The 27,931-nt window shown below is 35.5% G+C and overlaps 5 protein-coding genes across 13 annotated transcripts; 3 read left to right on the plus strand and 2 right to left on the minus strand.

Annotated features, from left to right (window-relative positions):
- On the plus strand, positions 1–6,805 carry LOC100642665 (myotubularin-related protein 3). 2 transcript variants are annotated; one of them, XM_020867253.2, is made up of 15 exons: positions 1–595; positions 1,382–1,732; positions 1,810–1,996; positions 2,075–2,253; positions 2,376–2,577; positions 2,662–2,852; positions 2,970–3,165; positions 3,248–3,433; positions 3,546–3,710; positions 3,888–4,138; positions 4,292–4,534; positions 4,752–5,052; positions 5,165–5,266; positions 5,506–5,690; positions 5,838–6,805. In XM_020867253.2, exons 1-15 carry the CDS (start codon positions 540–542, stop codon positions 6,145–6,147), a joined length of 3,105 nt encoding a protein of 1,034 aa, XP_020722912.1. In that variant the 5' UTR covers positions 1–539; the 3' UTR covers positions 6,148–6,805. The 2 variants fall into 2 exon arrangements, with proteins under 2 accessions (XP_020722912.1, XP_020722913.1); XM_020867254.2 differs by having other exon boundaries at positions 4,755–5,052.
- On the minus strand, positions 6,448–9,517 carry LOC100643101 (gustatory receptor for sugar taste 43a). 2 transcript variants are annotated; one of them, XM_012317913.3, is made up of 8 exons: positions 9,244–9,517; positions 8,740–9,084; positions 8,296–8,512; positions 7,867–8,212; positions 7,584–7,673; positions 7,228–7,502; positions 6,996–7,154; positions 6,448–6,887 (listed from the first exon to the last, which is right to left on the minus strand). In XM_012317913.3, exons 2-8 carry the CDS (start codon positions 8,913–8,915, stop codon positions 6,840–6,842), a joined length of 1,311 nt encoding a protein of 436 aa, XP_012173303.2. In that variant the 5' UTR covers positions 8,916–9,084; positions 9,244–9,517; the 3' UTR covers positions 6,448–6,839. The 2 variants fall into 2 exon arrangements, with proteins under 2 accessions (XP_012173303.2, XP_012173302.2); XM_012317912.3 differs by having other exon boundaries at positions 8,740–9,517.
- On the plus strand, positions 9,515–13,009 carry LOC100643346 (PAXIP1-associated glutamate-rich protein 1). Of its 2 annotated transcripts, none has more exons than XM_020867257.2 (5): positions 9,515–10,544; positions 10,637–10,797; positions 11,226–11,505; positions 11,772–12,745; positions 12,822–13,009. In XM_020867257.2, exons 1-3 carry the CDS (start codon positions 10,476–10,478, stop codon positions 11,449–11,451), a joined length of 456 nt encoding a protein of 151 aa, XP_020722916.1. In that variant the 5' UTR covers positions 9,515–10,475; the 3' UTR covers positions 11,452–11,505; positions 11,772–12,745; positions 12,822–13,009. The 2 variants fall into 2 exon arrangements, with proteins under 2 accessions (XP_020722916.1, XP_048269265.1); XM_048413308.1 differs by having other exon boundaries at positions 11,772–12,741.
- On the minus strand, positions 11,622–16,768 carry LOC100646882 (protein I'm not dead yet). The gene is made up of 10 exons (XM_020867258.2): positions 16,751–16,768; positions 14,700–14,782; positions 14,391–14,570; positions 13,667–14,047; positions 13,538–13,596; positions 13,023–13,335; positions 12,803–12,945; positions 12,593–12,687; positions 12,217–12,500; positions 11,622–12,140 (listed from the first exon to the last, which is right to left on the minus strand). Exons 3-10 carry the CDS (start codon positions 14,541–14,543, stop codon positions 11,862–11,864), a joined length of 1,707 nt encoding a protein of 568 aa, XP_020722917.2. The 5' UTR covers positions 14,544–14,570; positions 14,700–14,782; positions 16,751–16,768; the 3' UTR covers positions 11,622–11,861.
- On the plus strand, positions 14,498–27,871 carry LOC100642782 (uncharacterized protein CG3556). 6 transcript variants are annotated; one of them, XM_012317909.3, is made up of 7 exons: positions 14,498–14,765; positions 17,834–17,941; positions 18,810–19,053; positions 20,448–20,695; positions 22,605–22,994; positions 24,898–25,389; positions 26,983–27,871. In XM_012317909.3, the coding sequence occupies exons 2-7, from the start codon at positions 17,860–17,862 to the stop codon at positions 27,042–27,044; spliced, it is 1,518 nt and encodes a 505-aa protein (XP_012173299.1). In that variant the 5' UTR covers positions 14,498–14,765; positions 17,834–17,859; the 3' UTR covers positions 27,045–27,871. The 6 variants fall into 6 exon arrangements, with proteins under 6 accessions (XP_012173299.1, XP_012173298.1, XP_003401877.1 ...); XM_012317908.3 differs by lacking the exon at positions 14,498–14,765 and adding an exon at positions 14,938–15,012; XM_003401829.4 differs by lacking the exon at positions 14,498–14,765 and adding an exon at positions 15,450–15,655.
- The last annotated feature ends 60 nt before the right edge of the window (positions 27,872–27,931 follow it).

Here is a 27,931-nt window from a genome sequence, read left to right on the forward strand (position 1 = left end):
AACATAGCTTCGTTGAAAATGAACACTAAGAAGCGTATCGAACAATGGAAAAGCGGCTTGATTTGTATATGGACTAATCTGTCAGTGTAACTTTCACATTGAGTAGAACGAGTATTTTTCAGGAAGAATAATCTGAAATCGAATCCTTCGTGATATTACAAGCTTAATTTAATTAAAAAATATATTAAAAAAAAGAGAAAGAAGAAAAGGAAAAAAGGGAAGAGAAGCAAACAATTCAATTAATGGAGATCGCTCCTTGTGATGCTGGCCATTCCCCTGAATTGCCGTAACGAAAAGTGATCGCGTTTGGATTGAGCTGGCATAAATCTAGCGGAATCGTTTATACCGTAAGCTATCTACGTACCTGCTAAAAACAAATCTGAAATACTTAGATACTTTCAAGTTTGGCGTCAAAATCGTTATATTTTTTCCTACACGGGGAAATGTTCTTTTTCTATCTCTTTCTCTTTCTCGCTCTCTCTTAATTGAGTAATGTCCACATTGTACTCCTTGTGTAAACGACTGTTCATGGATGTTGTATGAAGTATCAGAACGGTTGGATATCGTCCATCGCGGAGAAACTTCGCAATTCAAGGTGAGACATCGTTGTTGTTGTAAACTTGTCACCTTTCGTTTATTACGGCTCTCTAGAAAAAACAACACAAGCAATTTTCGATCGTTTTAGTTGAAATTGTTTCTCTTATTCTTCAATGTTTTCTTAGAACCTTCTCATGGATACAAATTTATTTAGTTTGGTAATTGTATGCAATTAAATCGGTTGTATAGTGTTATCAACCTTCGACAGTTGACGAATATGCATATGTCGATTTAAACGATTCTACTGTCTCGATAGATTTTTTATATTTATCATATAAATTTCTTGATATCTAGGTAAATACAAATTAACATTTTCATCTTATGAAGATGGAATACATTTTTTTGTAATTTGTATATATTTGTTCTAAGATATTTTTATCAAGATATTTCTGCATATGGTAATGTCCCAAAATGACACAAATCGATAAGCGATAATAAACGAAAATCCTATCGCTTATGTTACGTCGATGTTTCGTTTATAGATGCATCGTGTTATTTCAAATAAGTTTAACGAATTTTCTGTTTATCCATAGCTCAAACGATCATATACTTATCAATCGTTATAATATATGATACTGCGACTGTTTATAAATTTTCGATAACGTATATTCGTGATTACTTGAACGTATTGAAACAAACAGGCCAAACGCATATTTTAATATATGCTAGTAAATAACTAGAACTAGTATATATCTGTGACAAATTGGAGTAATCCAATTCCATATTATGTCTATAAACTATGTAAGAAAGATATAGCCCGCAATTAGAACTTTTCATGTTCAAGAAGCAGACTGAAGTTTGTATATGATGTGTCACATAGAGAGGAGATGGAGAGTTCTGAAGAGCCAACAAGTTTGCAATCCATTTGTCATTTACATGCTTCGGAATTATTTCCAAAGCATACGCATTTCGAATGCGAGGATCAAACACTTACAGTACCATTTACACCTTTGAGCGGGGAATCCATTGTAGCACTTGGACGTACGTCGGATGGAGTGTTGGCTCTTTCTAATTATAGACTCTATTTACAATTAAGTCAAGCATGTTACAATATTCCACTGGGTTTAATAGAACAGCTAGAAGTTAAAGAGATTTTTTTCCTGCATATTGGTTGCAAGGATGCTCGTTCACTGAGGTATGAAATTTTTGTATTTTGTTGAAACTTATAGCATTCCTATCATTTTGATATTGAAAACAACTTAATGATTTCAGTTGTGTCTTTGCCACAAACGAACATTGTTTGGAATGGTTTAAACGATTACATAAGGTGACTTACCCACGAAAGAGTATAGAAGATATATTTGCTTTTGCATATTATGCTTGGTCTATCGAGGAAGGCAAAGATAATACCAAATTAGGGAAAGATAACATATCGTATAATGCTACCTTTAATTCAGAAGTAAGTAACTTGTAAGTAAATACATGTAGATAAGACACAATTTAAATATAATTTAATCTCTTCACTTTCTTTTCTTAGGTGGAACGACTAAAATTTAATTTGCATGGTACATGGCGCATAAGTCAAATCAATAAAGATTATCGCATATGCCCATCCTATCCACCATTGCTTCTGGTTCCTTCCTGCATTCCTGATGACAGACTTGAGATTGTGGCAAAATTTAGGAGTTTTCGACGAATCCCTGCCGTTGTTTGGAGGTATAAAAAAAAAAAAGAAATAAGAAAGAAAGAAGTATTTATGTTGATATATAAAACGAGAAGTATCCCTATTATGCATCTTATTATAGTATGTCACATTCTCGTCTTTCATAATTTCGAAGGCACGTAAATAATGGCGCAGTAATAGCACGAAGCAGTCAGCCAGAAGTTGGATGGCTCGGATGGCGAAGTCCAGATGACGAACATCTTTTAAAGGCCCTCTCAGATGCATGTTCCTATGATAAAGGTGAATCGACGATGATGGATTCATCTATCATCTATCCCGATACTACCGATGATAGCGTCACGTCAAATAGAACAAAGGTGAGCATCAAATCAAAAAAGATTCCAATTATATAAATATTTGAAACTGATGATCCTTAACGAATTAGCATATGTTGTTTGCAGAAAGTCTTAATCGTGGATGCTAGATCATATACAACCGCTGTGGCGAATAGAGCTCGTGGTGGTGGATGTGAGTGTCCCGAATATTATCCTAGTTGTGACATACAATTTATGAATTTACCAAATATTCACTCGATACGAAAGAGTTTTCACGCGGTGAGACAACTCTGTGCCTCAGATGCGGATCAACCTAAGTAAATATTCTATTTGTTTTCTTTACCTTTTCATATTAAACCAATATTATTATGCTATTATTACGATTGGAAGTGAAACGATCTAAAACTTTTCTAATCTTCTTTCATAAAATACAGTTGGCTCAGTCTTCTGGAAGGGACACGATGGTTACAACATATGTCTGGATTATTACGTGCTGCGGTGACTGTAGCGTCGGCGATAGAAAGAGACGGCCGGCCAGTATTGGTGCATTGTAGCGACGGCTGGGATAGAACACCACAGATAGTCGCTTTAGCGCAGATTCTTCTCGATCCTTATTATCGAACTATGGAGGTATGCCAAAGGTACTTTTCTCGTTTCTTGTTTGTTATTTGCAATTGATAATCGTTTCGTTATTTCACTTGATCGTTGCTAGGGATTCCAAGTTTTATGTGAGAGAGAATGGTTAGACTTTGGACACAAATTCGCGGATCGTTGCGGGCAAACTGTTGGCTGCGAAGATCCGAACGAGCGATGCCCAGTATTTTTGCAATGGCTTGACTGTGTACATCAGCTAATTTTACAATTCAAATGCAGTTTTCAAATGTCTCCTGCGTACCTTGTAAGTAGTTAGAAATTCATACGTATCTATTTTGAAAAAATCAAGTAGATTGAGTTGGCCGATTATCGGAAGGCTAATCTACTAAAGCTGGCACACTTTTGATTGATTTTAGGTGAAACTTGCACAGCATACATATTCACAACTTTTTGGCACATTTCTTTGCAACACGAGGCAAGAAAGGTTTCAGTTAAGAATACGGGAACGTACATTTTCAGTTTGGCGTTTCCTCAATTCCAGTTCTTTCATAAATCATTTGTACTCTCCGTTAAAGAATCAAGTAAGATATTTTTTATCGTATATACCAGCCGTAATAAAGTCGTCATTAGTCGTTCGGTCAGTTCTGTACAGCATATGCTATACGTTGTTCTCGCATAAGTTTTGTTATATAATAAGCAACATATTGCTTTTCATTTCAGCCATTTAGTATGTTTAGAATAATTTTTGTACATTTTAGGTATTATGGCCAAGTTGTAACGTACGCGACCTTGTTTTATGGTCCGAAGTATATTTAGGTTCTATGGAATCTCCTCTCGGCATCAGAGACGATAAACAAAGAGTAACGATGATAGATATCGAAGGTGGTGAGAACGAAGAACCACAGGGACAAATGACTAAAACTCGCTCATACGGTGATCTTATGCACACTCCCGATCATGCGGCCTATCTTCACCGTCGACTCAGCGATCCAAGCGCTTCAGTAGAGAAGTAATTATCTTAATTTAATCTTTGATAAAACAAGTCCAATGTGAAAATAAGTTTAGTACGTCATTTTGTTTAGTTTGTGTTATTCATGAATATAAAGTATTCATGAATCGAGAACCAAAAAAATGTTATATCATTTATTGTATATAATGACAGGAAATTTGATTCGTTAACGCTCGACACGGAAATAGGCGAGAAAGGAAAACATAATTGCACGGAGAATTGTATTATTAGTGACACAATAGAGAAAAACATAACAGAGAATCAGGACAAAGCGAAAAGTTACACAACGACGACGCAAACTTTGAACGACTCGCCAGTAAATCCATCGGTAGACAGTTCAACAGACACACTAATACCAAGTAACGATTCTGTACTCGAGGCGATTGATAAAGAAACGTAAGTACCACTACATACGTATTGCCGTACATACTACGGTACAAGGAATTAAATGCAAACGTAATAAGCTAATTAACTAGATAACGGATAACTTAATTGTTACTTGATATTTATTTGATCCTGAGTTTGAGTCCGAAATTCAAAATGTAAAAGTAGAGTCGATAATTTGAATTCGTATCGAACGAAACAACACAAGTTTCTTTTTTATTTTTTCAAGCAGCAAAATGGAGAAAAATTCGTCACCGGACATTGTATCTCCATGGATCGAGAACAACGCGACCAGTCGAATCGGTTGCTCTTGCAATCGAAATTACAATCATAACCATAACGAGGGTAGTGACGTTAGTGATACTAGCATACCGCAGATATCGAGAACACCTAGTAGCATTTGTCCAGCTTCTCCAACTTATCAAGATACGGTACCAGATAACCCTGATAGATTGGACGATGTCGATGGTCTTCCCCTTATACATTGTGACGTTCAGATGCGTGTGCAACAGATTATCGTGGAACATAAGGTACTAATTTCGATGAGCATAATAGTAAGGAAGAGATGTTTGGAACTGGAAGATTATGATGTTATTTCCCTTCTTTTTCTTTTCTTTCTTTTTTTTTTTTATTATTTTTCAGTTGAAGGAGGAAGCGTTAAGAAAGGAATTACATACGACGAGAATGGCTCTGATCAAGCAAGTTTGTAATCATAATGCAGAGATCGATCGTGTTGATGATATTGTGAGTTGATTACAAATTATTCCACATAAAGTAATCAAAACGTACATTATTGAAAAATAAATACAGTTTCTCTAATAAGACACTTTCACGAAAGAGAGAGAGAGAGAGAGAGAGAGAGAGAGAGAGAGAGGGAGAGAGAAGAAAGGAGGAAAAAAAGAAGAAAGATAGAAAAAAAAGAAGAAAGAAAATATCAGAGCTATAATTAAAGGAAGTCGATTGAATATGATTTTTTGTTTCAGGGATCGTTACCAGATTCAGTTGGAAGTACCGGCGATCATGGAGAATCATTACCTTCAGACATGTCTTGGGAAGCAGTGGAAGAATTGGGTCCTGCTCCTATTCTCTGGGTACCCGATCATGCGGTAAGTCGATGCATGGGATGCGATACGGAATTTTGGCTGGGACGACGTAAGCATCATTGCAGGTACGCGGCACACAGAGCAGTGACATTTGTAATGTCGTAATCACTGTTTAGTAATATCTTTGGATAAACTAGTTATATAATACAGTTCAATGTAGAATGAATACAAGAATATAATTTTACAATGAGTTATTTGCTCATCTATCGCAGATGCTGCGGTAAGATCTTCTGTGCGGATTGTTCCGAGAATTCGACACCACTACCCAGCGAACAACTGTATAATCCCGTGAGAGTTTGTAGCGAGTGTTTCTCTCGACTTCATCGGCACACAAGTCCTTGTCAGTGTAATGCTCGTCATCAAAACAAAGGAGAAAACGATGCGGAGTTAAATTCTGAGAACTTGATGACTTGTCAAAGATCGAAAGGTTTGAACCTGACGAAAGATAGTTGCTGCGATAATTTGCTGCAGGCTGTGCATCAAAAAGCGCAACCTCCGGTTACAGCAGCCACGGTAAATTGAACACTCTCGCGCGAGCGAGGAACCTCGAGGAAGTAACATTCGCAGCAATCTGGTTACTGTTTGGTTTTCAACAATGCAGAAAGTGTATCCATAATACGATAAGTCAGCTGCGATACACATTCACACGTTTATCATTTATGTCTGTATGATGTGTGTTGCAAGCAGACGTATAGGTCGCGCGCGAGCCGATAGCCAACCATCACACAGTTAGATATTTGGAGCGATCCAATATTTATTGCTAGAGTAATTTGTACGAAAAAGAGTGCATAGAGTGCATCGGACAAAGTGAAAGAAAATGAGTCAGTATACGATAGGTTGTATTTGTCTTATACAATCGTATGTATACATAGGCGTATAAGTTGATTCAACGAGGAGATACCTGGCTTCTTCAAACGAGACTATTCAAGTTTCCCGTTTTTAGGCGATCTTATTCCCTTCTCAGAGATACAGCAAGACGAGGCCGAGGAATATTTTGGATAGGCTGTGACTGACGTCTAGTTCTAGACACCGTACGAGGTGCGCTCTTAATTAAACGTCGATCGTTCGATCGATGGAACAACTCGTTATTATTAGTAGTTGGATTACGATACGAGTAACTTGTATTTGTATATTACCGCTGTTTACGAGAATTGGTATATTAAATGTCATTATCGTAATATGCGATTGTCTCTCTATCACTCTTCCTCTCTTGCTCAGTATTGTACCAGGATAACGAGATACGTTGTTATAACTCCCGCGATCTAAATCATATGTGCGTACATGCACACAATCAATATAAATATAATAATATATGTTTTACGTATTGCTTAAATGCATTTGCTTTCATACGTGTAATCAAGAATTCTTACCGACGTTATTAAGTTTCTGTCCAAGGAAAAGAGTCCGCATGCTGAGAACTCCAAAGGTCGATGCAACAATTGAAGCGAAAATATTTCCAATTCTCGTCGGGCGTCTGCTTCAAAACAACAAGAAAGTAACTGACTAACGAGAGCTGCCGTTTTTTTTCCCTGAAACCGAAATAGTTTTAAACTATCGTTTTTCCCTTCTTCCCTCTTCACTTTGCTTTCTCTCATCTTTTACCTCCGCAACTGTGGAATAGCTAGGTTGAACGATTATCAGCATTCTGCTTATGTGAAAGATACACCATCCAACTTGTACGACTAGAAATATCCATTCGTGTTTTTCATTAGCTTGCACGATCAAGAAATACGGTGTGATGACTAGATGTAATAGACAGGATATAGTGACGGCTAGTAGTACGACACCGAAAGCAGCATTTATGAGGGATACTGTGTCGCAAAGTAAAGAATGAACCATTATCAATTCAGATATACTGCTTACGTAGGTTTTGCTTTCTGTAAATAATCAAGATAGGTGAAGTCGAATTAATGTATTCTTCTACCGATCAGTTTTCATTAATTATTTAGCAAACTTACCATCCATCTTCCGTGACAATCTATAGCTGCCTAATACGAGTTGCCGTTTTGGTGTAATGTTCCATCCTTTCTTGTCTCCAATGTCGTTAGCTGCTTGGGTTAAGCAAATATATCGTTCCGGTTGTATTGGTCGACAAAATGAAAGATTAAAGATTAAGCATAGATTATTAGGGGAAAGTACATACAGGAAACTTTGTAAATATTCGTTAAAATATTTACATCTTCGAAAACGAAGGCTCATATGAAAAAATATTATTCTACGTTTCCGACTTATTTTATTTACCTCTTTCGGAAAATTTTCGAAAATAACCGATCGCATCGTCGTTGTTACTGTTATTTGTATCCAACATACTTTTCAGGCTACTGTTCAAGCGAACGAATCTTTGTCCTATATTATACGTTGCCACGCTATACTGGATTCCTGTCGAAATGATCACGGTGTACATTACGTATAGAGGTGCATAGTTAATAGGGCCTTTGTCAGTAAGTGTTTCGTTTTTTGTTTTGCGACTCCATGAATAAAAGTCTAAACACGAATTGAACCAGAGAAGGACGAGGCTATATATCGTTAAACAAATCGTGAACCTTCGAGCTTTCTTTGCAGACGATACACCGATTTTTCTATCTACCTGAAATGAAAATGCGAAAACGCTTTACTATCATTTCGACCGTTGATGGAATGGTAAAAGAAATTTATAAAACGACTCTTCACCTCGATTAATTTGTTTATCACAAGTTGCAGGGATTTCCATCGGAAAGGGGAGCCAACGATACAAACGACCGTTAAGCTCATTACTCCAAGCACATCGCTCCATGTCGCGATCATCGCTGTCCGAGATTTCAGTCTGGTACTGTGCTCCCAGCCGTCTTTCAGATCTCGCCATAGGCCCCAAATTTCCGCGCCGAGCAGTAGTATCAGTGCGCACAAACTACGAAACGCACAACGTGCATCGTTACTTAATTCTATTCAAATATTCCCAGTAGAAACAAAAATTTTCATGTTATCAAAGGATTTCTCAATTTATACAGAGTACATCAGGAGGAAACCAAATAACTTTATCAGTATATATTTAACGGATTATTCTGAATCAAAAAGGTCCTGTACACTATGGTCTTTTTCTTATATTTATTTATTTCATTCATTGCTCTTTTTTACCTATAGACGAGGTCTATGATATTTAAACGAGCCTGACATCCTTCAGAAGCGTGCACGTAAAATCTTACTGGAACCACACCACACAATTTACCAAGGTAATATATCGGAAAGATCGCTCGACAAAGATCCCCATTGTACGGAGCTTTTTGTCTTTTCTCTATCCGTTTCAACTCCATCTTCAAATTTTTCGATCGATTTTCTAATTTAGCTGTATTGTATTTGAAGAAAAGATTCGATCTATTTCTATTCCGTTGTCCTTTCCATACGTAATCGATCAAATACAGAAACGAGCTTTTGGTCTTCTTCCTCACATTTCAATATCACACATGTTTCAACATCGATTCACTGAAATTATTTTCTATCAGCAAAATGGAATAATAAATATTACTGTTCTACATATTTTCATTTAGCTCCTTGAATATTAGAATTATTAGAAAGGACAAATATCAATCAGAGATAAAAAAAAACAGCACAGCACGGCACAGCAGCTACGTTACACTACACCTTTCTCGTAGAAACAAATGCCAAATGGTTTTAAACATGTTGCGAGTGAAGAGGAAAATAGCACTTTATTACTATTTAATGCGGCACAATCTCTCTCTTTCTCAGATTTTTACAATCGTTTAAAGGGGATTATATCAAGTACTAGTCTCGACTGTTCATTCATTCTTGTCAAATTGTTGGCAGGTAGTTATCGTTGATATTTCGATATTGACTTTGCCGAGAAATAACACGTTTCTTCGTTGAGCGCTTAATGGTATTGTTGGGTGCGAGCGTCCGCAACCAACAGATGTTTATAGACATAACATATACATATTTAGTTATTGGACAGTTTGCGCGAGCACACTGAGAAAGAAGGAGAGAGGGAGAAAGAGAGACTTTTTAATTAAAGTTTTAAGTTTGCTATATGTTTTGCGTATATGATTATTTTTATTAAATTTGACCAATCGAAAATTGATAAACATGTATGAACAAACGAGAGGAACAGTCGTTCATATAGTATAAAGAAGGCATGAGATAAAGGATCATGTAATACGAATAGCCGAAAAGAAAATAAGATCACCTGGAATAAATAAATTTGGTAGAAGTTTCATTTCATCAAAGTACATACATATTCCTTTCTTTAAACGAATAAAGGTAGCATGTTGCGCTAAACAAACATTCGTATCATGGTATTGTGACATGATTTAGCATGATATGAAAATCGTGGGAAAGAACATTCGTGCCGATAATATTCAATACTCGGTATTTCGCCATATCGTATTTGTCGATCTACTTCTCTATCGTTTAATCATGTCATATTTCTTATCCTTTCACAAATGTCTACATTATTTAGATAAACATGAAATGTATCAAAATTAACCATTAAGTTCTGGAGTTTTGAAAGGGCGAATTGGATTTAATTGGTTATTTCAAACAGAAAGTAGTATACTAATCGTCTATTTATAATATCATATATTTTCTATACGTATATATACGACGACTATGTTGATTTGATTTCATTTTTTTAATTACGCATTCGAAATTTTGAATTTACACGTTGATCAATAGCGACAACTAGCGACGTTATCGGTAACTAAATTTTGTTATTACGATTGGCATGGCTACTGATGTTAGCCGAATGGTTTTGTTTGAGGTTAAGTGTTGAATTTGTCTTAACCTGATCCTACATGCTTTACTTCGATTTATATTAATTATTTCATTGAGATCCTTATATAACTTGGAGGTGATAAAAGATGGAGCGCAACGAAGAAGATTGGTCGATAGAATGTTCAGACGACGAGAAATACGAAATGGATGGAAAAGTGAGTAAAAGATGGAGGAAGGACTAATAGAATGTTCTTTATTCAGTTCGTTCAGCTCTCTCCCTTTTCCTTTTACCTTCGTGCTCATTTAGAACGAATGGACTTTGAAACCCGACGATATTCTAACATTGATCGAGGCCCTCGAAGCCAATAACAGAGCTTTGGAACTCGACTGGAAGTGTCCAGGTAGAAGAGGACCATCACCTATTCCTTCAAGCAATCGGCAACAAGATAATGGCTCGCAGGAGTACAAGTATCTACTATTTCACATTTTAACTTTAAATGTTGAGATTGATGCACTGTGTCTCACAGAAGTATTTCAACACTTAAGGTGATAATGAAGTTTAGCCATAATATGAGATACAAGATTGTCTCTTGATTATACTAAAAATAATTGACTATTTCAGATCTTTTCACAGTATACACTCATAATTTATAATTTCTATTACATTTTCAGATTGACTACAAATTTTATCAATATAATTATGATACTTGTCTCTCGTTACAGTGCTAATGAAATGTCAAAATGTTTCATATACTGTGCATAATATATTTGTAAAAAGTTTCTGTACTCAAATACTTTCATGAGTCACTGATTATCATATAATTCTAGTACATAGCTTATCATATCATAGTTTATTTTCGTTCCATTGTATCAATTCCATTTGTATTTTTGTTTAGGACAGAAGAGAAGTCAGACTTTGATTTTATGGATGAGATGTCGTCACCGAGATTACCGGTTCGTAGAACTGGAGAAAGCACTCCAAAAGGAAGTGCTAAGAAGAAGACTGCAAGTTTTAACGGTGTACTATCAACTATGTTACGACATCGTAGATTAGAACAGCAAGAAATTAATTCGAGTCCAAAAAAGATTGAATCATCCGTATCAAAGACGCAGCCAACGTAATAATCATCCGTATTAAAGACGCAGCCGACGTAATCGTTACATTGATGCATTGCGGTATAAATGTTATATATATTTATAAATTATATTTATAATAAAGTTTATATTAAATTTCGATACATGAATAGTAATCGAAATCTAATTGGTTTACTAATCGAAGTTATATACATCGGTGATTGTATTTCGGGCGATTATTATTTAATTATATACATATTCACGTATATACCGTGTCATCTCTCACACAGAGTGTATTATATTCACTTATGAATAATATTTTAATTTGGCAATTAAACACAGTTAATCAGTGTACATTTATTTAACAGAGAAATGAACGAAATACGATATATGTTACAAGCATAAGAGAACTGAGAGAAAACTCAGAACGAAAAAAGGGAAGAATGAAATATACGATTTCATGGGTTTCCTTTGGCTGGGTGACTGCTTTTAGCCCAGTCTGGAAATCCTTTGACATCAAAAATTAAAGTACCCCACATAGCAAAGCAAATAACATTTACTATGAGAGAGAATATAGAAGGACCGCAACCTCCTATTATTAGCCATTTGGTTGGAAGTTGTCCGACGACTGATATGATTGCATTTGGGGGTGTACCAACTGGTAATCGAAAAGAGTAAGAACACGATATAGCTGCTGGTACCATTAAATACATGGGATGTATCTCCATTGCAACACACTGTACAATAAAGTGATTATTAACAAGCTGAGGATAAATTATTGAATAGCATTATCATGTTCATGTAATCTTTTACCATTTGTGCAACGACTGGTAAAGTAATGTTTGCGATACCGACATTGGAAGTGAACTCCGTAATAGTGCCAATAAACAAACAAACAAACAGCATGATCAATACAGGGGGCAAGTATCGTAGCGGCACCAACGTCTCACCGACCTTTTTAGCCAAACCGGAAGCAATGCTGCCTCTGGATATCGCGAATCCACCGCCCAAAAGAAACATTAAACTCCAAGGCATCTTTCTTTGGATCACGTCCCATGTGATCAAACCTTCTGAAGATTTAACGGGTCTCTCACCGGCTACGAAAGCAAAAATAATGTATAGATAAACAGATAAGTTATATTATACAGAAGAACTATTGCCCATACATAATTGCCTCTTTTATACTCACGGTCTTTGTTGTAGCTACGGAGAAAATCCAAATTTTTCGGAATGAAAAACATCATGATAGATATAAATATGACAGGCGTTGAATCTCGAACATCTCTGTCAATGAAATTCATAGATGAGTAAAATTGCACAGTGAATATGTATTTATACGTGCGTGAGTTCTTTTTTCATTATAAGAGATAAATGAACCGTGTGTAAACAAATATTTAACATTTCTGTTATTGCTTCAGACCATCCTCGTATGAAACCTGGTTTTCGGAATAACCATAAAAATATACAGGTAATAAAAAGGATGGAAACTGCTGCTTCGTGAAACGTAATGTCACCTAGTTCTTTGTATCTTTCCTGTATCACCTTTAAACAGTTTTTAAACAGATTCAATAAATGAATGAAAGAAAATCGTGTAAGAAATTAACAACTACTCGTATTACTTGATTAGTAATCGTTTCTCCTTCGGTTCCAATAGTCGCTATCTGTGCATCTTTGCTATGGGGTCTAAATAAACCCATGAACATTAGCTGAAGGTAAAGCCACGTTAAAAAGGCATTAATAATCATTTGTGGCATTTGTGCGATCATCCAATGCGTGAAGCTAATGCCCTCGGATCCAGGAAATGTGCTTTCAAAAATACCCTTAAAAGTGAGATTAGTACCGGTGCCTACGAGCGTTCCTGTACCTCCGAAAGTTGAACAGTACGCTGCGGCCATTAAATAAGCTTTCGTTATCTTGGTTGGTTCCCGTTCCCTACGATGTGTAATGTTAGAATCAAAAAATTGTTATCTCCTTCTTTGCTTTCTTTCTTTCTTTCTTTCTTTCCTTTTTCCTTTATTGTTCTTTCTTTCTTCCCCCTCCCCCCTTCCTCCCGGCTCTAATGCTTATTCATTCTCTAATTCCCTCCTTACTCATGTTTTGTTTATCTTTCATATTATTTCGTTCCATATCTTACGGTGGGTCCGTTGATCCCGGAGGACTCGGTAGCTCCTCGAAGACGTGGCAGAGTCCAGCCTGAAAAGAACACAATAAGTAACACAAGAAGAGAATTAAAAAGAGAAGAGAACAAAATTAGATATCGCACCTGTTCTAATTCATTCAAAACCGCAAATATGATCGGCACCATCATGGCAGTTGCTGCAGTATTTGAAACCCACATGGATATGAAAGTAGTTACAACACAAAGACCGCCAAGTAATTTTCCATGAGTACAGCCAACTGTTCTCATCACCCCAAGGGCGATTCGTAGATGTAGATTACTGTGTTCAATTGCGACAGCAAGAACCAAACCTCCTATGAACACCATTATAGTGTCATTCATGTAACAAGCACAAGTATCTGCTGTGCTTAATGTTCCAAATATTGGGAATAACACCAGTGGAATCAACGAGGTAACTGCCATGGGGAAACATTCAGTGATCCAATATCCAGCCATCACTAATACAGTGTAGGCGCATCTAGTTTCCTACAAATATGATGAAACGAATATTCTATCATCATATTCTGTTATAGATACATAAAAATCGCACGCTTGCTTTATATGTATCACGCAACTCGAAGATCTTAATTTTTCAACAGAAATATTTTTAAGCAATATTTTAACTATTTTGTTTTGAAGCCTTTCAAACATAATGGCAATATTTTATTAAACAAATTTATAGAATAAGTAAACTAATGATCAAGTGTGTTTTTTTTCTTTTTTTCATTTTTAATTATACATGTAATATAGTTGTGTCACATTTGAAACGAGTACCGATGTGTGTGTGTGTGTACTATACTACTAATTTAGATATTATCAAGTCTGATACCGGATAATTATATGCGAGCAGCGGTGGAATCAGTATCAAAGCCCAGGTTATAGCAAACAATATTTTCCAGTATATCTTGATAAACTGTCCAGTGAGGATTAACTTTTCTTGTATTGATAACATTTCTTCTTGCGCAGTTGCTCTCGTCGCCATATTTTTTAATCCTTTTTATCGTTTCGTCTAGAGAAAATTTGATATCTTTAATTAATTAGCAAATCTTTTCTGTCAATATATGAAAAGTATCCATTGACTATTTGTTCGTATCTACGAATGTTTACTTTATCTATCTTTCATTTGTTATACACGTACATTTCATGATTGTCCTTGTCCTGACACGTACAGGGTGAGACATCTGATATTGTGATATTGATTACGGTAAGCTTGATTAATAACTAAAACAAGTATTTGTATACTATTGTATTTGTTATGACATTTACTTATATAATAATTAGTTACGTTCAAGTACAATAGTAAATTAATAGTATTAAATTTCATGTCAATTACATATTAAATTTCATATCATTTATCATTAGTAATACTTTCATATAATTACAAAGAATTGATACTGTGGAAATGAAATGCAAGACTTGCTAAAAAACGCTGCATTGGAAGATAAGGTTATGTAAGTACAAATATTTTTTGTAGTCACTATATTTGTCAGAAATCACAAAACTATTTAAATAATCAACTATCAGCTATATATATTAATAAGGCTCAACATTGGATCTGTTATGTTTAAGATGTCTATTCATGCCCTGTATATTAATATTTTACTAAATAAATTACTACAAACATATGTTAGATATAAAGTTTTGTAACTTCTCTACTTGTATGTATATACATTCTTGTATTGATTTCAAATTTTATCATATATCTAATCATGATAATCATATCTCATTACAGATTTAACGTAATTTATGTAAAATATATAATATAATATATAAAAGTTTCCTTCATGGTGAATGTCTAAATACTTTCGTGGGTCACGAAATAAATGTTATTTTTATTTCGTATCTGTAGCGTGATCTTAAACATGGCGCGCCAATCTGTGTTCTGCAATAACGAGCGAGAAAGAGGGCGATCTCGAAACCCTTTGCACCCCTTATGCGCTCTCATTGCATCGCTCTTAACAGTAGTTGTTCGATTCAACGTGCCTCACTCCAACCCTCGTATTCTTAGGCAATATTAATACCGAAAAATATCCTAAACATTTAAGTGAACGTGCGTTCAAAGACGTGTGTTTTAAGTAGCACGTTTTCGATAAGGTAAGTAAATTGTATATTATGCACAATGTGCATGTGTATTTGCAAAATTTTGGTATTTTATGTTTGTTTGAAATACGTCGATTCTACTTGACCGTTGAGCTGAATCGCGTATCTGTTAGAGGATAGAATTGTTTCGATTTCGTTTTTTAATATTTTAGTAGTTGACACGATGGGACGAGATCAAATATTACAGGACAAAATTCAGTATGAATGTTACTGTATTTGTTATCCTTTCTTTATCTAGTATTAATACTAATGTAGTTCTTGAATAAAATCAATGACAGCTTTTGTGTTGTATCTAAATGTTGTCAGTTTTTACGTCAAATCAAACAAACGAATAAATAAAAAAATGGGTTTGAAAGAAGGAAAAGAATCGAACGCGAAAGCGATCTGTGTAGAAAGCAGAGGGAGTTATCTTTTTCTTTTTGTGCTCGTCCAAACTTTATGTAACTTTTCGTGCTTGTCCAAACTTTATGTAACTTTTTTTCTATTTCGAGTACAAAATCGTACAAAACCGTACAAATTCGACAAATCGAAAGAAAAGGAAGGAAATGTGAGTTATAATTATCAAGCCTATTACAAATTTCCTTGCCGTTGTAGCTCAGTTACTGCAAAACCAAATCCACGTACGTATAAACACATGGTTCCTTTATCGATAACAGATTTCGTAGCCTTCGCTGTGATTGCCAGAAAAATGAAAAAAAAACCAACGAAATTTCAAAAATGTCGGAACCATACGCAGAGCGTCGAAAGACATTTTTGCAGTGGGACACATTTGGATTCTAGACGTTGAAACAAACTCAAGAATGTACAAAAATTGTACAAATTGACTTGTACAAAAATTTGTTTATTCTTTAAGTTATTACATAAGTAATCGAATTTTATACACTATGCCAATACGTCGAGTTGATAAGCCGATAAGAATAGCAGAAGGGAGTGAAATGATAATGATTGTGGCAAAGGTGGGACAGAGGGTGCGAAGAGAATACGGTGGTGTTGGCAAGTAGGTGCGGGTAAGAGACAGTGACATGAAAAGAAAGAGGCGAACAACTAGGCTCCAGCAGAGAAAAGGAGAACACATGCACATGTATTTACCTATACAGTCAGAGAGTAGCGTGTATATATGTACGTCGGCTGGAAGGATGGCGAATGCCGCGATATCGATCCCACGCAATATTCCCACGCGTTGTTCCCAGTAGCATTTCCGCGGGCGTAGCGACGTCGAACGTGGCCGCGGTGGTGATAGTGTCTTTTTTGCCGGTGTGACCGTTACTTGTCAACTTTCTGCACATTTATACTTATCATTGCTGATATATGCGAATATAATCATTGGCCTTGACCACTGAACACTCGTATTGGCAATCGGGTCTCGATTAAGGAAACGAATGATCGAGCGATTTTCAAGATCCTGAAGAATATAAGAATAGTTGGCTGAAAGTAATAGTGTGAATACAAAGTAATATTTAATAATGCCATAGACTGTGTTTCATAACTGTAAAATCATTCAAGAATCTTCGATCGATTCGTCATTTCCCTTTTTTCCCCCAAAAACAAACTACACGATACTTTTCCCTAGAAAAGGACAGATTACACGTATTGTCTGGAAGGAACAAAAATGTTAGAGAACTCAGACGGCTCGTGAAAATGTTTGAATGTGTATAAATATTGAATGAACTTGTAGATGCTTTTTGTGGGTATATTGTGGCTAAGTATACGGAATATTTTGAAATTTCATTGGCACTGTAACGGGTTGACTTGCGATATTCGTTCATATTTTTATCGATAGAATGAAAAAAAATGAAAGCTACATAGAACATTGTTTTACAAGTTCAAAATGTCAAACATTGTAACGAATACTCCGTTTTCTGGAAATTTTCTGTATTTTTGGATATCATGCGAATTCTTAAATTAGTTTGAAATTTTTTTTTAAACGTATCAAAATCCGCAGTATAGTATAGTAATGAGACTGGATTATATATATATGATATTTGTATTGATTGTATAGGTATTATATTGGTAAAATTTGAAACAAATCTGAAGATATTCCCTACAGAATATTTTAGCCTCAAATTGAAAATTTTAGGGTGGTTTCATAGTTATGAAACGCAGTGTAGATGAAATTAGGCGATGAAAAGTAATAGAACGTTTTAATTATTGTTAATATTTGTTGTCTTTCAGGTAATATCGTGCGATCATCGGTGAAAATGTGGGGAAGAGCAAGTATGGCAGCTGTAATGGTCCTGTTTCTAGCGTGTTTGTGCACGTTGAATGTGGCCTATGCCAAAGGTATAGTTTTTCTTTGCAGTTCTAGCCTTTTGTACTCGTGACTCATCTGTTCACATCGATTTGGATATAAACCCTTTGATAGTGTAATATAGTGACGAGACGAAGAATTCAGAATGATTTATAAAATGACTACAGTCTTTTTGTTGTTTCGATTTTTTGCATATTTTTACATTTCTGGTATATTATCGGAAAAATATGTACTTTCAACTTTTTAAATTATTAGTATAAATAATTAATAATCAATAACAAATTATTCGAAGAAATCGGAAAGGTAATTACGGGAAGAAGTTTCTTTAAGGAGAAAGATCTTCTTCCTTTTCTAAACACACTGTGGTCTCTACATAATTTTTAAGCTACTAAATTAATAATTAGGAACAATACTTATTACCATCTTATAAACTCAATAAATTATACATTTGTTGAGTTCTATTAGAAAAAATGAACGATGATATATAATGTATATTTTCTTTACATTTCATTTACAATTAAATTATGTTTATTCACTGCTTGGAGTAATGTCGATGGCATTTGTGTTAATAAAAGAAGAATCTTCTTCATCCGACTTATATATTACAATCTACAATAGAAGCTATCCGAAAATATGGGAGGCTACTTGTAAGCTTGATTTTAGATGTTAAAACAATGAAAAGAGTATTTTATAAAAGAGTATTTGTTTCAAACTTCACCAATACATTCACGATTATCGGATCATTGCCAGTGAAATTTCAAAATGTTTCGTACACCACACACAGATAATACTTTTACAAGAAATTACTATATATAAGAGTCCAAATACGTTCATGAGTCATTGTACAGGATACACAATAAAAATAAAAGAAAGTTAACAGACAATTAATTAAATTTATAGTGGGAGGCATCACAGAGTCCACTTCAAGCGGTACTGATGCGGAAGACATTTTGGAACGAGCAACTGCATGGTTATGGAGTCAACGAAATAAAAATGCTGGTTGGGGAAACGACACTCATCGAGTGTTGCTGGTTCTCCGACTAAGCAATCTCTCGCGAGAGGATAATGTTGCACCTGCCGCTCCCCTCGAACTGCAACTCAGCAGCAAACAAATGGAGCTAGAAATAGTCTTGTTATTATGGAGGTAAAAAATACTCGTTTTTTAATAATTTCACAACCGGTAGTACAGATAAGTACAAGGATCTATACGTAGTTGGACGACGTTCACAATTGAATGATTTATAACTATAGCAAAAACAATCCTCATTCATGTTCGTCCTTCTCTAGGAAGTCAAGATATCATGACATGTTTGCAGTTCTTCGAGTTTCGAACGTATCCTTAATGGACAGAAAAGTTTTTTTTTTTTTTTTTTTTTTTTATTTATTAGAATATTTACAATCAATTCTCGTTGAGAATTTTCAGTAACTTAATTTGGCGTGATACAATGACATGGATTATAATAGCTTTATATTGTTGGTTCTAATAGAAACTAAGGATTTAATCTAGAGGGTATTTTCTTTTTAGTCTGCGGATCTGGTCCGCCATGTCCAGTAGTTGGGTGACTAGTGGGTTGTGGTGGTTGTTGACTCTTGTGTTATATCTGCTTCTGGACTTGTGTATTTCATCTTTGACTGTAGGTTGACAGAAAAGTGAAAAGGAACTCCAAAGAGGAATAAAATAAAGCGCAATGTATTGTTAGATGCGGGATCGAAACCCGAAGAATCACAAATACGTTTGTCAAAAAATATTTGTCATCTAGTAAACACCGTGAAAGTTTAAAATTTAAAATTTTTTAATTAAAATTCGGCTATAGATCTTGGTAATTATCGATATCTCGCTCAGCTCACCGATTTCGATGACTTTTGAATATGATTCTGAACAACTGTTTTCTATACATGCAACTGTTTAGTTTCCAAAATATTCGTAAAAAACTGTCGGTGTGTCGTTACAGTGACTTCTGCTTATAATAGTGCGCCCATGACAGCCTATGTGTCAGTATTGGTTGCCGGTCACCTCACATCGGCGCGTTAAAATGGGATCGAATCCAAACCTATATGAACGTTAAACAAAGGACAAAAATTGTTTTGTTTTATTCATCTACCGCGCCGTTGTGAACCGGTTGGCAACCAATACTGACAATATACGCTGTCACGAATGCACAATTGTAGACAGAATTCAGTGTAGTGGTAACGACAGTATTTTGCAAGTATTGTAAGTATAATCAAGTATGTTGATTTCTTCATCATATTTAAAAATTATCGAAATGAAATGGGTGAGATATCGATAATTACTTAGATAATTCCTCTTTTTGCAAATTTATGTTTTCATACAGTCAATTAATGAAGTAGAATTTAAGCAAACATGCGTTTTACCTATTAAAGATTATAGCGAACACTCTATTTTGAATATATTTTAAACAGTTTTGTATTTTGTATGAGTTTCGTATATCTTTGTATCCTTAAGTTCCGCATGAATGCGTAAAAATCCGCAGACTTGTTATTATTCATTCAAAAAATAATGACAGCATTTTTCTATAGACACAGAGAAGTTGGTTTTTCACCGGTTCGATTAGCACGCTACACTCTTGCCTTAAACGCCATGTGCACGGATCCAAGACAGTTTCACGGTCACGACTTGATTGGGACGCTTCAACATCACGAACCACCGACCGACTATGAGTTCGCCCTTACAACGCTAGCTGCGTGCAACGCACAAGCTCATGTAAGGAAAAGACAGATACGTCGATTGCTTGACATTGCGAACGCTGCTCAGGATCACAACGTGGGTGAGTGCTTTCAGAGTTTCCCGATATTCTCCTGATTGAGTCGGAGTTGTTAAGAGTTTTTTTATATGGGGATACGCAGGCTCATCAAAGTATTTATAAACATTTGTGTTCGAACATTGGTATCTATGAATATACAGAGGATGCGTGTTATACAAAACTTCTTAAAATGTCGTTAGTAACTCAATAAGACACGAGTATCATAATTATATGTATCGCAATATGAAACCAATCGGAAAATACACAGTATTGTTCGCTTTAGCTTTCACAGTCTGGGGCAAATCTGCGTGCTTATCTGGCTTGGTGACTTCTGAGAATTTAGCTGATCGCGAGGGAAGACGAAAGAACGAATGTGAGTGAGATATTGATATCGGGTACGAGAGCACGAGGCCTGCAGTGAGGCAATGAGGCAACAACGTAAAGGCTCCTATACACGTTGAGACATGTTGCGATGCATGCATCGACACTTAGATTTTACGATACATGTTACTATTCATGTAGTTCCATATCAGCGAATCGGTATCAAAAGCAACTTGTATGGATGAAAAGATCAGAATCCGATTTTAAGTGGCGAGAAAAGCCCGATTTGGATGCAAGTTTCAACGCGTAGAGGTAGAGGGTAGCATACTAAGCATACCATTGAAGGTAGCCGAAGATAATTTACAGTAGATTCTTATCATTGAATTTTGTTTATCAATCCTTTGAATTAAAAAATCTCTTTGTCTCGATTAACCATCGTTATGCCCATTTCTTCCAGACTTTTAATTTTTTAATTTTTGTAATCAACATAATAATACTGAGAAGAATTGGTAATGCCGAGGCGAACTGATGCTGATGCAAATTTCATGAAACCTATAACGTGTATAGAGAGGGGCCTGCACGTCGAGACTCTATTTCCAAGAACTTTTGGCAAAAATCCGAACATCAAAGCGAACACTACTGTACAGAGAAATTATGAAATATTTATTGCAAACGTATATCTAAGCACATAATAAGTGTTAACTATGATCTCACTGAATATTATTACCGCTTTATTAATATAATGGATAATTGACTGTTTGAAATGAAGTATCACTCAAGAGCAAATGGTCGACATCCTGTTACGGAATTATATGGATATTGTATCACATGAGTATTTCCCATATTTTAGTCTCGAAAGTATATCTCATACACGTATTGCGATATACGTATATACATTGGCTAAAGAATTGGCAAACATCCTTATTTTCCATTGAAGCGTTTCTTTTATCAGGCTCTACACACATTTCATTTTCTCAGTACCAAATTTTTGCAGACATATGAAAGTACATACCTGTATCTAATTAATTAGTATGCTAGAAATTTGTCAGGATAGGTTTATTCCTTCAAGATTCTGGAGAAATAAGTGTCGCGCGGTCCTTCACAGTCACAGTCCGCTTACAAAAAAAGGTATCATTGCCTTCCCTACTCATCCGGCCAAATCCTTTAGACTTTAGATTTAGATAAAGTCTTTATTATTTGGCAATGTGACCTTGCGTCGCGTCAGTCAACTACCTTACGCATCCTCTCTATAAGCTCTATAAACTCTAAACAGTAGCATCACCGACGCTTCGTTTCATAGTTCAACGTCATGGGATCGCGCCGGCTATTGACTTTTCAAACATGCACTCAAGCGTCTTACCAAGGTCCTTACCCGAGCCCTCGGCCTAGTCACAAATTACGGTAAGGTTAGATAGCGGTGAGCTATCTGCTACAACGTCGTGAAGAAAATGCATTGCCTCTAACAAGTATGTAAGTGCTATAGTAAATACGATAACGTGCGATTACTTTTTATAGCCCCATATGAAAGAGCTCTTATTGTTAGACTATTTCCGAATTGGTTTCTCAAAACAATCACTTTCCTTCATCTTATAATTTCTCTTTCTGATCTTAGATACCGTCGCAATGGTAATCTTAGCCTTAAGGTGCATCGTTCAGGACCACAGACATCGAAATCTCCATCATTTTGTGCGCAAACCATCGATTGGTTTAGCACAACAGCAAAGACTCGATGGTAGTTTCGGAGACGTTCGTACAACGGCCTTAGTAATGCAAGCCCTCGAGGAAGCAGAAAATGAGCCTGCTGATAATTGGAATAGATCAGCTGCTTTAGCATGGTTAGCCAGTCAGCAACGAGCCGATGGTTCTTTCGCTGGTGATGTTCGTGCGACCGCTGAAGCACTTTTAGGAGTGACACCACGCGGTTTAGCGAGTATCAGAACGCTTGATTGCGGACAAGGACCTAGCGAAACTTCATTACCGAAATTCACTACAAGTGGTAATGGTAAGTACTTTTCCCATTCGTCATTCCTCTTTTCTTCTTTTTCATACACATAAAGGCTCATACAGGCACGTCCAGTAATCGTTAGTCGAGTAATTTAGTAACTTATCGCGTATGAGCATAGAATAATTTAGTCAAATATAATACAATACATTCAATTATTTGGCCCACGAACACTTACTACGGAACCTTTTTTATGGGTATATTATGTGCATTATGCGAAACTCTTTGAAATTTTGTTAGCGTTATATCGATGTTCGCGATCATAATAGTTGAATCTGAAAGCAATGCGAAAATATATATGTCTATAACCTACAAGACATTTATTGCAAACATACAATTATTGCTAATGAAAAATTAGTATACAACATGAATAATAATTTTAAAACATACGTGTACAATTAGTGGTAAAGACTAATACTTGTACTAATAACTAGAGACTCACTACATATATATGTATTATGGCTTATTAATATAACAAGTAATTGAATTGCTTCAATTCAATTGCTCAAATGCTTTGGTTATCTTCGCGAAGTGTATGCTTTTAATACATTTAATACATAATTTGTACGTAGATTTTCAGATCTGTTTCAAATGTTATCAATATGATTTCGATTATTGTCTTTTTACATTGTTAATGAGACTTCAAAGTGTTTTATATAATACAGAGTGGTAGGAAAAAGAGGTTCGTAATTTTTAAAGCAGATGGTACTCGTCAAACCATGAAAAAAGTTCTAATGAGCATGGGTCGAAAAATTAACGTTATTAAAATTGTGAATAACTTTGTTTCGATTAAAGCGACTGACATTCTTTTTTTCCTGATTACAAAAGATTCCCTCCATGTGCTCCTTCCATTTCTACATGCGCTTGACTCCTTCATATCAGAGAATTGCATATTCTTTCTAAAATTCCTGGACGTGGAATTCTAATTGTCTCACTGGCATTTTGTATTGACACATAGACATTGAGACGCGCATATATACACGTCGTTTTCTCTCTTCTATATGTATGTATGTATATGACGGGGCAGCGTATTACATTTTGAATAACTTTTCAAAACCTAATCCTACGAGTAACGAACCTCCCTTTTTTATCATCCTATATATGTATACGCATAAAAAGTTCCGGTAATTATCGATACCTCATCCACCTGATCGATTTTAATGATTTTTGGATGTATGAACAACTTTTTCCTATGTGTACATATAAATCGCTGCTCAGCCTTAGTTTCCGAGACATTGGCAAAAGTTATCGGTATCACCACAGTGAATTCCTTCACAGTGAATTTTCAATTGCGCATGCGTGACACCGTATACATATGTCTGCATTAACGAACCTTAAGTCTCGCCTCGATGCGGTGGTCGCATATATTGTAACGCCTAACCTAATTCATATCTTTTGTTTGTAATTTATACAGGTTTTGGTTGGGCGCGATTTTATCCCATTAATAATAACACTGGTACTGTAAGGGACACGCAATTATAAGCAGAATTCACAGTAGTAGTATTGACAGTTTTTGCAAATATCTCGAATACTAAGGCGGAGCAGTGGTTACACGTATAGGAAAAAGTTGCTCAAAATATTGATTTCTATGACATATTGAAAAGTCATCGATATCGGTGAAGCGGATGGTACCGATAATTAACAATATTTTCGTGGGCCGCTTTTTGCTCTTTTTGATGAGTACTACATTACATGCATCTGAAGTTTGATAGCAACTTTCTGAAGCACCCTGTATAAAAGGCATTGGGGTACAAACAGTCTTTTTCATGTAGCGTAGATAGTTTTTTTTATGACATTATATTCCAAAGTGAAATTGCTATTTTTTGAGCCCGATCTACGGTATAGTTGCTACCTGTATGCTACAGTTACACAATTTTACAAATATTTCAATGCAATGCCGCAGAGCCAGCGGCGATTCCAGGCAATCGCAACGACAGTGTATCGATATCTGTAATTTCTGGAGGCAGTATCGCGGGTAATGTTACCGTTGGGAATATCGAAACTAATGGAAACAATGGGAATAACGGGAACAATGGCAATAATGCAGTAAACACGCTCAACACGAGCAATACCGATGGTATGATCGTTACCGCTGCAACACCGATTATGGTGAACGTCTCTTACACTCTATGGGTTGGCAGCAACGTAAACGAGACATACAGTTTGATAGTGACCGCATCTAAAAACGAAACATTTTACGAAGTGATGCTTCTAGCCGCAGAAATGTCACCGCATTTCCAATTTGTTGCATCCGAATGGCCGAATGGGCATTATGTTCACACAATAGCAGGTTACAAAGAGGAACCAATGTCCTATCATTATTGGTTGTTATATCGACTCACTTCTCCGCCAGATCCAGCCTCGCCACCGGGTAATCAACTGGTTGCACCTGGGGGTATGTAAAAGCGGAAAAATACACTGCTCAGTACAATCAAGGGACCACTATACTATCAACTTGTTATTTTTTATTTATTATCATAGATAATCAAGATAAAAGTAAAATAATATTCATAATACTATTTCTAACGTTTGTATTGTATTATAATGTATATTTATATGGTTACTTATTAATTTGTCAATATTTCAATATGGCACTACATCTGTATGTTTTGGTTTGTACAAAAGGGGATGATTCAAATGTCGTGTTGCTTATTCCATTAACATACGAACTATTTATTATTTATTAGTAATTTGAAAATATGTAAACAATTTTTTCCTTTTGTTAGTCACTGTACGAAGACTGTAGAGAAAGTACATGATAAGTCATGTTTTCTATTTTTCACTAGAAAGCAGTTATGATGCACCAGAAGATATCGTTAATCAAACTCGTATTACAAAAATTGTCTTTGTATTTTATTTTGAGGTTAAATGTACCTTTCATCCTCTCAAAAATTTTAAAAATATTGCTCGTCATAACATTAATTTGAATAACATCAAGATCGACAATTATACAATTCCTCTATCTCTAATAGAGATTTCCAAGATATCTCAAAAAAATATTCGACATCAATTGTAATGGCTGTTGAGACTTCCTAAATGTGAAAAAATATTTTATACAATATTTTGCACACTACATATGAATCTACAAAGTTTTATCAAATTCGAGGTGTCAGACTTGGGTGATTGGCGTCTCTTGTTAAAATTTCCTTAGACTCGTATATACAGGGTGCCGCACGTAATTAGGACAAGTTATACATAGTTCTGAAACGATGAAAGATAGAAAAGAATTTCGCGAAATTGAATAGTTTCGAATAATACATGGTCCAGTGTGTATGTATATCCGTATCCATTCTGGAAGTGATAGGATTTTAAATATTTTAAGATCATCTCTACTTTTTAAATAGATTTATAAATCTTTCTACATATCAACCGCTGTGTCTTTTGATTCTCTATACACTATACAGAAGTAATAGAATTAAAGGATATTTCAATTTTATATAAAGTTCATTAAATCGAGTATATGGGAGATATGGAAAACATAAACATACAAGTGCTGCATCGTCTTCTTCGTATTTTATACGATAACAATAAGATTTTACAAAATTAATGTTAAAATCTCTTTTAAACTAAGCAATTTTCCATCTATATGTTTTATTGTATATGTATATATATCTTTTATAGATAATACAACGATTCAACGATTGGTGTATAAATAAATGGGTATATAGATCTATTTAAAAAAATGGAGGTGATCTTAAAATATTCAAAAGGTTACCAACTTCGGAGTAGTCACCTACTCTAGAACATGTATCACTCAAAAGATTTTAATTTTGTCTAATGAAATTTTGTTCTATCTTTTACCTTTTACTATAGCTATAATTTGTCCCAGTTACATGGAACATCCTATATACATATTACATATATCCTTAATACCAAGAGTATTTCATGCGTCACTTCCTCGTCCTAAATCGACATATCGACATATGTATGTACATGCATATCATCATCCCAACACCATTACTATGCTCTAACTAGAACAATCTTTTAGGTGTGGATGACCTACAGATCAGCGAGGGAGATCACTATCTGTTCTGGTATAAAAAGCTATGAGAATCTGCAACATGTTGATTTTCGGTTGAACCAAACGAGAACCAGAAGGAGACAAAGGAACGGAACTACTCTGAGTGTGTGTGTGTGGAGAGAGAGAGAGAGAGAGAGAGAATTGAAGAATAAGAAGAATGATGCAAGAACAAAGAGAAAAAATTCTTATCGTTAGTCACGCGAAAAGGGCTCACTTTATTCACTGCCATCGCTAAAACTTACGTACAACACTGTACGCGACATTTTCCTGGAACATCTTCGCATCGTTCGTATGTCATGTTCTTAGGAGGGTGCCGAAGAAAATAGAGCTGGCAGTGACTGATTTTCTCAAACTCTGCTCTAAACCGGAGCCGATTCAATGAATTGGTGAATTGGCGAATTGGCGACACACGACATCGCTACTTGGACTGACGTGGTACGGGGCAATAACGAAAATACCATGAGTACCGTAATTTAAGCTAACAGCATATTTTCTATGAAACTGCAATGCACAACCACATTGTACCTAAGTACTTATACGATATGGCGATAACGTATGACGTATAGTATCAACGTATCGATTGATATTTCAATAAATCCCATATCCATATTATATTAGTAACCTAACCTATTTCTTGGTATCTTGCTGCGCAATTGCTTTATAATCACCGAATTCCTGCGCTACAAGACGAAACGTCTGCTTGCCACGATAAATAACATACACGAAAAAGAAATTTCTCCTCCAGGGGGAAGAATATATTTCGATCGACGGTTTTTGATAATTTGCCTAACGTTGTAATATGTATACAGTATGTTTTGTTTCTTGGAATGAATAAAATGTCAAATTACAAATTGTACATGGCGTTTTATCCCCTCGAAAAACTGCAATATGCACATAGGATACCATTATAAATGGA

This window comes from Bombus terrestris, chromosome 16 (genome assembly GCF_910591885.1).
Source record: "Bombus terrestris chromosome 16, iyBomTerr1.2, whole genome shotgun sequence".
In the NCBI taxonomy this organism is placed as follows: domain Eukaryota; kingdom Metazoa; phylum Arthropoda; class Insecta; order Hymenoptera; family Apidae; genus Bombus; species Bombus terrestris.